Below are 9,089 nucleotides of genomic sequence, written 5' to 3'. Positions count from 1 at the left end.
ACAGGGTAAGTGGGAATGTGCTCAGCTGCTGTGGGGCCCGGTGGCTGGACCCTTTTTGTTCTTGGCTTAGCTGGTGTTTAGCAGCAAGAACAAGAGATGTTGGGGAATTGAGAGCTTCAGGTAAACTCTGGGGTGTCTCAGGACCCTGTTATGTCTGTGCCAGAGGGATGCCCAGAGCACAGTGGAGATCGAAGTCTGTAGTTCCTTGCTGACAATCCCTTAGGCAAGAGTCCACATCAAGATCAACCAGGAATGACCTACTGGAAACCCAYGATCACAGCTATTGCCATGGCTTGCACCAGAGTGAGTGACCGTGAGGAACATGGCTAGAGAGAGCTGCTTGTGGAGGGTGTCCAGGATTAGCACTGCTGAGAAGCCCAGAGCTCTCCCTCCAGGGAACTGGGCTTGTCCTGCCTCCTGATACAGGGCAAGTGTTAACGGGCAAAGTGCTTCTGCTGAGAACCAGAGACCGATCCTGGGCCGAGGGGGCAGGCCCCATGGGCTGAGGGTATTGTATGGGGGTGCGTAGGCTGTGAGCTCGAGCAGCAGCTGGACTCGTTAATGCTGTGCAGGAGAGTCCAGCTCCCTGCTGCTGCAGCAGACAGGATTATAAACCTTGTGTAACCTGGCTAATGCTGAATGGCGTAGCCCGCCCAGCGTAAGTCCTAAGGCATCAGCCTTTCATTTGGGGAGAGGCCAGTAAAGAGCACAAGCAGTTTTATTGTTTCTGCTGTTGTTTTCTAGCTGGCTGAAATGCTGGTGTGAGGCAGGTGTACAGGGTTGACAGGGAAAAATCTTGCTACCCTTCTGTCTGCCAGCGGGCTCTTTGAAGAAACCGGGAGAGCAGGACTTAATGGCTTTTCCTCTCTTCCTTGTGTTCCTGCGAGGATGGATACCTCACCAGGATGCACGGCCTCACGGGCACTGCTATCTCCAGCTCTTGCAGCCGTAGTAGTGGAGCAGAGCTGGGGCCCATGTTCTCCCCAGAGATGCTACCTGACTTCAGCTGCTGTAGTCAGCCTAGTGCAATGCAGTGCCTGTGCCAAATGCRCCTCTCTTGGCAGGAGTAGAAGAATGCCCCATTTCTTGTGGGGTGGGAGACTGCAGAGCTGTTTGTGCACTCAGTGCTCTCTGGCCAGGGACATCTGAATGTGTAGGAAGGCTTTGCTGCCACAGATGTCCTCTACTGTCAACCTGAGTGCAGGGGCTGGTGCAGAAGTTGGGAAGATACTGATTCATCTGGGAGAAAACTCGAGAGAGGTTTACCTCTCGGGGAGCTGAAATTGCTGTTGTTAAGGCCTTTCACGGTGCAAGGAGGCCAACACAAAGATTTTAATGATGATGACAGCTGGGAAGAGCACTAGGGTAGCAGAGTGTGTAACGATGCTGAGACTAACAAAGGGGAAAATGTGCCTCTGAACTGAAAGCGTGACCTGGTTCCTCTACTCCCTTTTTCCACCTTGAGTGTGTTTTCATGCTCCCATGGGAGTACAGCTCTGTTCCTGTGCATAAGGCCCACATACAGTACTAGRAGCAAGTCTGAATGCGTGGGGGGCAGGTTTAGCTCAGCTGGTTAGCACGTGGTGCTACTAATGCCAAGGTTGTGGGTTCAGTCTCCATACAGACTTATGCTGAGGGTTGGACTAGATGATCTCCAGAGGTCCCTTCCAACCTTACCATTCTRTGGTGATTCTGTGATGAGGTTTTGCTTTCTCCCAGTGCTTATGTGTGTGCTTTCTCTTAACAGCTATCAAGGTGAGCTGCATCGGATCCTGTGGGGTGTCTAACAAGATCAATGACACAGCATGGACCGTGGAGGAGCAGTACTTTAACAGCACTCTCTCTCTGGCAGATAAAGGTAGGACTCGCAAGGAAGCTGTAGAGGTCGGTGGCTGTGCTGTTTCTTGCTGGGAGATAGGCGATTCTAAGACGATCTGCAGAAATGCATCACCAAGGCTTGAGCATCTTGTTGATGTGAAATACTCCTTCGCAGGCTGCCTTGGCCTGTGCACGAAGGATGTGAGCCAATATTAGAAATTACAAGAGCTTAGAGGGGGCTGTGTGGAGAGGCATCCTGAAAGGCTGCAGAGCTTGGCAGCCACCTTGCAGCCACTGCTTGCATCGTCTGGCYGTGATCTGGCTGAAATGGGGCTATTGGCAGCAACTTCTCCGATGTTGGTGGGTRTCTACAAGTATAAAGGCCCTGTGGGTTCACTGTGCTCCACTTCCCATGTGTGTTGTCTCTGGAAGTCACGAAACACTGCTTGAAGCAGGTGAACAGAAACCAGTTGCAGGCCAGGAGTAGTCTGACTGCACTGAAGGGGATGTGGAGGAGTTGCTTGCTCTCCAAAAGAAACCTTTGACATAATGGCCTACAACAGCTACCAGGGCACACCCTGCAAGCCTGGATGCCTAGAGATAGTGCCTGGGTTGTATTACGGGACAGGGTAAAGTGACACCAGCAGCCTCTAGGGAATCTGGACTCCAATGAATGCTGCCTTTCTGCTGTTAAATAGGTCARCGTTACCACAAATAATTCATACTGTGCTCTGGCTCCTACTGAAACCAAGAGGTGCCGGTATTCACCTGCTGAAGGCAGTGGCTGCAGCGGTAACTGTGCACCAAGTGTGTCGGGAGAGCAGGCTAACAAGCGATCAGAGTGCCCTCTGATCTCGTTTTATCTAATAACAGGAAACGGGTGAAACTGAAGTGGCAGCTTCTGCTTGCTCAGCAGTTTTTAAAGCGGAGCTTTTAGCATCGAGGGGAGACTGACCTCATCCTTAGAGCACTCCGGAGAGAGTGCTGCTCGCTCAGGTCCCGGAGAAGGGAGACAGCTGGCTGGCTCGCTCCCCGGGTTGGCTCCCAGCCCGGGGACTGCAGGAGAAGGCTAGACTGCCTGGGAGGGCAGCGAGAAGGGCTCCTGCCTGGTTTTGGAAACGGTGCTGCTCTCAGCCGAAGATCCCAGCTGTGAATGGGAAYGGTAGCAAAATCCTAGCGGCTTTATAAGGTGCTCCAGGCAGTTGAGCTTAAATGAGCTGAGAGCTGGAGGCCGTGAACTTGGATTGCAGCGTTTTGGAGCGTTGTAAACCTGCAAGTGCACTGAGGAAAATGAACCTTCCAGCTTTGTTTCTRCTGTTTGACCCTTTGTGAGGGAAACCACGATATTGTGGTCGGTTCAGTTCTGGTAAAGCTGAGTTGTGGCGAAAGTGAACCTTGTAGCAGGAGGGGGAAAAACTGGGCATGCTCTTCCCTAGTTTTGCARTCCCTATGAAATTTTAATACCCATTTAGGCAGTCTGTTCTTGTCCTTAGGAGCCATTCCCGTGATGACCGGAGCGAATGTGGCCAGCGGTTCTGTCCCAGGCTGGGAAGGATGGAAGGAAAATGTATTGATAGTTGCATATTTTCCTGACTCCGAGGGGATGCCTTCGAAGGCCTGAGATTGAAAGATTCCCCCCCCTCCAGCATTTGCTATTTCCAGCTCTTAAGCTCTTCATGGAAAAAAAAAGCCCTAGTCTTTTTGCTCTTTATGTCCTGGGACCCAGATTTTTGAGTCCCGCTCGGTTCAGTGTGGGTATTTATCAACTACCAGTACCGTGAACTCTGCCAGAGCCTGACACTGACTTGAGAGCTGTGTGTCTGGGGTGGGGGTGTTGGCGTTGGCCTGCTCCCTGCCCCCCGGGAGCGGGGCTCGGAGCTGGCGGCCGCCCGGTTGCGTGCCTGCAGTGGGATCGAGGCAAAACAGGCCAGCTGAGTAGGCTTCCAGAGCTAATGCAGCTCCAGGCAAGTGGGAGGAAGAATCAGTGGTGCGTGACTTATTGGTGAAGTAGCGAATGCAGTGAAGGGTCCCTCCCCACCCTTAAAAGCTGAGGTGCCTTAAAGTGCTGTTCCTGTCCTGCCTTGCAAAGACCCRGTGCAGTTAGGGCAAAAAGCCTGGTCCCCGCTGCCGGAAACCCGGGGCAGCGTGCCAGATACCCGCCGTTGGTGACGTGGGGTCTTCTGCCCGTCGTGCCAAGGGCGCAGCGGATGCAAGTACCGCTCTCGGTGGCCGAGGCGGCGTGCGCGCGCACGCTCCTGAGCTGCCGTGCCTTCAGAGAGCCGCGGGCTGCCGTCCCCAGCCTGCTTTCCCAAACGCTCCTTCCCCCAGGCAGGCTTTGGTTTTTAATTTTTGCTGCCCAGGTCTATCTCGTTTCGGTCGTGCTTGTCCCCGCCGCCTCGCGCCCGACGTCCGGCCCCGTGGACCCCGGTCTTCATGACTCCCGTGCTTTGCATGAGCGTGCGGAGCGGTGGCACCCGACCAGCCGCCTGGCAGGCACGGCACGACGGGCATGACAGAGTTACCGACCCCCCGGAAAAYTGTTCACCGTCTCCCAGCTGTGAGGAAGTAGATGAGCAGTCCCTTCGCCCGGGCTCCCTGCCAAGGGCAGAGCTTGCCGGGTCTCTGTCGGTTGTGTGACTGGTACAGGGTTATGAGTTACTGTCCTGGACTTGCCGTGTTCGAGCCGTGTCCTCGCGGGCCAGATTGCTTGGCCTCCGCGAGGACGTGGAGGGAGCAAGCGTGGTGTTCCCGCGGGAGGGGGATGGCATCAACGCTGCCTTTGGGCCYGAGCCCCCCAGGAGGGACCGCTCTGAAGCCGCCCCATGAACCTGCTGCGCTGGGCTGCGCCGATTTGGGAATAAAAGCCCGCGGCTAGGCGCTGATCGAGGCTGTGCAGCAGGAAAGCGAGATCAGCGGCTCCTGCCGAGCGGTCCTCCTCGTGGGCACGACAGACGTACCGGGCGGCTGGTGGCTTCGCGTGTCCCGGTCCCGGCACGGCGTCCCCGCGGCGAGGCGGTGGCCGGCGCTCCTTAGGGACGTCGAGCCGTAGCCTCGTCGACGAAAGCAGCAGGGCAGGCTGCTGGCACCGGCTCAGCCCTGCCGTTTTGGGGCTCCCTGGGAACAGCTCTCCCCTCCCCGCGCGCCTTGTCCCTGCTTCCACGCCCAGCGGGTCCGAAGCCTGGCTTGGAGGGGAAACCGAGGCAGAGCTGTGCCGCCGCTTCGCAGGTTGGAGGGTGCGGAGCTGCACCGCGCTCGCTGGTGCTGCGGGCGATTGCGCCCTTGCCCAGAGCCTTGGGAGTGACGCGGAGGCCCTGTGCCACGGCTGCGCCCCGAGCGGGCGCTGCTTCCCTGCCTCCTGCCGGCAATTTGCCTTTCCCTCCCAGCCCGGCCTGTGTTTGACTTGGACGCTYACTCCCCGGCGTCGCTTTTTTTATTATTATTATTATTTCCTGGGTCATCTTTTTGCACAGGGTGAAGCAAACAAATGGTGGCAGGAGGACAAAAGCGGGAGCAGGGTTAAATTTCCCGAGCTGTYGGCGGCACAGGGGATTGAGTGCACTGGTTGCAGGGAGGCTGAAATAGCACTGCTTGTACCCGCTGCTCTCGCACAGAGATGTTTCTCTTGGGCYGGAATAAAGGCGTAATTCAGCTCCATGATGGGCGCCAGCTCCTCTCCCCCCCCTCCCCGCTGCAGCTCCGGCCTTATTCAGCCGGAGAAGAGCAGGTCCGTCGTGCGCCTGTACCCACGCAGGGCTGTTTTCTTTGGACATCCTGCATCTCGGACCGTGTGCGCACAGCCCTTGCCCTTGGGTTGTGCATGCAAAGGCAGATTTCTTCTTTTTTTCTTCTTTTTTTTTCTTTTTTTTTTCCCTGTAATCCTACTTGTACCTGAGCTGAACCCTTGCTGGGAGCTGGTTGTAATTTCCAGCTGACCTTGCTTTTGGCAGCAGGTTAGCAAGCTACAAGGCAGCAAAGAAAATTTTTGGCTGCTGCATGTACTTCCTCTGCTGGCATATTTCTTGCACAAAGAGCTAGAAGCGGGGAGCTGGGCATCACCTCCACCCTGGGTGGCTCTCTGCTGGCCTGGAGCAAGAGCTTCACAGCCAGCARAAGGCAGAGGGTGATGATCCTGTCTTCTGGCCTAATTAAAGCAGGTTTAATGATCTGACTGAGCAGGCACTGAAAGACTTTGGATGTCTTGTCCCTTTGGGTGCCCAGGAATCGCTCTGCAGGCAGGAGGTGGCAGGACCACGCCAGAGCAGAGAGGGGCTCGGGGGCAGTSATGGGCTGACGTGGCTGGCGGGTGCTGTCTGGTGTCCGCGCTGGGCTGCCGAGTTCAGGAGCAAAACTCCACATTCAGGCCGGGCAAACCATGTGGAAGGACCTGCAGTTGCCTCGGCTCACAGCGGCTTTCTCAGCAGTTCCCAGGTTCTTGCCTCACTGTTAATCCTCGGTGATTTTTGCAGCCTCGCTGTTCTGTCAGCTCCTGTAGTTCATTGGAAATGTCACTGAAAGCTGCTGATGCAGAGATTGGTAAGCAGCAGAGCCTTTCCCTTGAGGAGCTGCTGGCCTTTCCGGTGTGTTTGCTTCCCGTGCACGTAGCTGCCGTGGTACAGCAGGGTTTATCCTGGCAGCATTAGCCGTATCTGAGCGCCGGAGGTTGCTCCCGCTTGGTGTTCTCCGCGCGTGYGGATCTGGCGTGAGCGAGTGGCTGGTCTGCGCTGGAGCTCGGAGCCTGCTGGGCGCCCGGCTCCCACGCGGCTAGTGCAGGAGTTTGCAAGCTAAGCGGAGTTGAACGCTGAAGTCTTTCTCTTTTCGGTTTGGCTGGGCTTGCTGTCAGGTTACCGTGTGGGCTGGCTGCTGCTCCAGCYGAAGGTGCCCGGGTTTGTTATAGGGATGGTACAAGAAAATATTTGCTCTTATCCTTATTCACTGCCGTTTGTAATCCTATGTATTAGCTTAATCCACTGGAGACTGAGCTGGAGCCCCCAGGCTAATGCTGCAATAGCCCTGCATTGCCTGAGGTGCCCTGGCACGGACAACAGCAATGCTTCCCGTCGGACGCCTCGGATGCAGCCCGCCGAGAGCAAGGCGAGCTCTGGCCTTGTTTACTTGYGGCGCGCGGTTTGCTGGGCTGCAAAGGTAGGCGAGGAGGGGTGGAGGAGGGGAGGGCAGAGCGGGCGCCGCGGGGCCGCCGGGGCTGCGCCGGGAGGGACGGTGCTCCTTCCCGCGGCCGAGCAGGCCGTAGCCCGGCACAGAGGCGGGGGCATCTGCCTGCCCTCCGCTCTGAAGGTGCAAAACTCAGACCCGGTTTTTCCCCGCTCCCCCCACCCCAATACTTTGGATTGCTACGAGCGAGGGGCGGGGGGACCCGCAGGCACCAGGTACCTTTCCTTACCGAAGGATTTGGCCGGCGCAGTTAGTGCAGCACTCGCCAAGTAGCTGGGGAGAAATTACCATATGGCCGGGCCTGCTGCTCCTCAACTACAGGGACCGAAAAACGCCCGCTCCAAAGGCTCAGCTTGTTCCCGCTCCAAAGCGGCAGCGCGTCTGCGTGCGCAGCAGGAGGGAGCAGGCCGGCCGCCTTCTGCTCGGCGGGTACCGGCAGGGAGAGCTGGTGGTCAGGGCAGGAGCCCGGGATGGAGTGAAGTCTTCCAGGCTCCTGGTTGTGGCTGTGCAGCAAATAGCAGTGTTGCACACCCTCAGCCTTAGCCTGAACCGTGCGTGAAGCCCGGTGAGGCAGAGATGGAGGCGTGTTACCTTACACTGCCACTACAGTTGTCTGGCCCTGCAGACTTCCGTGTGCTCAGACGTCTGGGCTGTCTCTCGCAGTGCATCAGAGCGTGAGATTTTGTTGGGTGAGTAATAAGGCTAGACCGAGCYTGTAATGTTTGTGCGTCAGTGACCAAGGCATCTTCCTAGCCCGTTTTGGCTTCTCTCCAGTTCCATGCCCCGCTGGCACTGAGCTGGAGGTCCTGGCTGATCCGTAGCAGAAAGGCTGCTGTGCTGCCTGAACGTGCATGCCTGTACGTCCATGCATGGRGCTTCAGGCTCTTGTAAGGATTTTGGAAGGAAATGCTGGGGCTGGGTGTGCAAGCCTAGGAAGAGATGTTTGGCTGTTGTCTCTCTGCTGTGACACCAGCTTGAACTTGTGGCCCAAGTGGATCTGGCCCTACCTGTATTTTAAGACTGTTTTGCTTRGGACACTGCGTGACCAAGAAGGTCGCAGAGCAGCCCTGTGAAGCCAGCTGCAGGTGGCAGGTAGGGCCTGGCTTCCTTGTCTCCATGCACTTGTCTCCTGATCCTAAGCCCAAGCCCTTGCTCACTTGCAGGACAGAGGCTGCTGGAGAATGATGTTCCCAGCTTTTCGCTGGCTGGCGTTTAGCCCCTTGTCCATGCTGGCATGGGGGGATGTGGGAAGGTAGCTTCCCTTTCCTGGTGCCCTTGGCCACCAGCTGAACTGGCGGTGTTGTTCTTGGAGGAATGGTGGAGCTGAAGGGCCGTTGAAGCCCTCTTGCCTGTCTGCTCTGCCCGGGCAGAAAGTTGGCAGTGTTGGCTGGGGAAGCTGGGCTGGTGAGAGAAGAGCTTAAACCCTTTCAACAACTGAACTCTAGTGGAGTAATCTCTACTTAGCTCATTGGTTTAACAGCATAAATCCTGACGGGTGGTAATTTCTGCCGCKCATCGTCGTAACGGTGTCAGGTTTTCCCGTGCCGTCGCGCCTYGGGCGGGATGGTGGGAGCGGAGTGCTGAGAGGCCAAAACGCCGGTACAAGCCCTGAGCCCCGCCGTCCCGGTGTGGACCCGAGGGGAACGGCGCAGCCATGAGGGGGAGAATCCTTCTGTTTCCAGAGAAATCGCCGCTGGCAGCAAAAACGAGAAGGGGAAGCTCCAAGGTYGTTCTCTGCTCCGCGCTGTGAGATGGTCCTGCCACGCTGCTAGCTCGTCTTTGCTGTTCCTGCTCTCCGAGTGGTTTATTTTATTATTATTMTTATTTTTAAGCTGTGGCAGACTTTCTAAGGCAGCAGCTTCTTTCCCTTTGGGAATTTGCGGGGAGGATRTTTCTAAAGGGCGAGCGGGGGCCGGTCCGCGCCGGCCGGGCTCCGAGCCGGAGGAAGCGCCGCCGCGGGTACGTCCCCCTCGCGGAGCCCCGCTAATCCGGCCGCCTCCGCGGCCTGCTGGCTTGCTCAAGGTATTTTTAGCTGCCTGTAAACTTCAGGAAAAGCTTTTGTGTCCGAGCACACTGGGGCCTTTGTTCGGGCTTGTGGGAAC

At 56.9% G+C, this 9,089-nt stretch overlaps 1 protein-coding gene across 1 annotated transcript in view; it reads left to right on the top strand.

Annotated features, from left to right (window-relative positions):
* The first annotated feature begins 252 nt into the window (after positions 1 to 252).
* ARRDC1 (arrestin domain containing 1) overlaps positions 253 to 9,089 on the top strand; it is a 23,447-nt gene continuing 14,610 nt past the window's right edge. The window contains exons 1-2 of the mRNA XM_085320073.1: positions 253 to 313; positions 1,748 to 1,858. Of these exons, the coding sequence (XP_085176199.1) occupies positions 253 to 313; positions 1,748 to 1,858 (172 nt within the window). The remainder of the gene's footprint in view (positions 314 to 1,747; positions 1,859 to 9,089) is intronic.

Source organism: Rhea americana, unplaced genomic scaffold (genome assembly GCF_003343005.1).
Source record: "Rhea americana isolate MKP2758 unplaced genomic scaffold, rheAme1 scaffold_61, whole genome shotgun sequence".
NCBI lineage: Eukaryota > Metazoa > Chordata > Aves > Rheiformes > Rheidae > Rhea > Rhea americana.
This window is presented reverse-complemented; position numbering and strand designations above follow the sequence as displayed.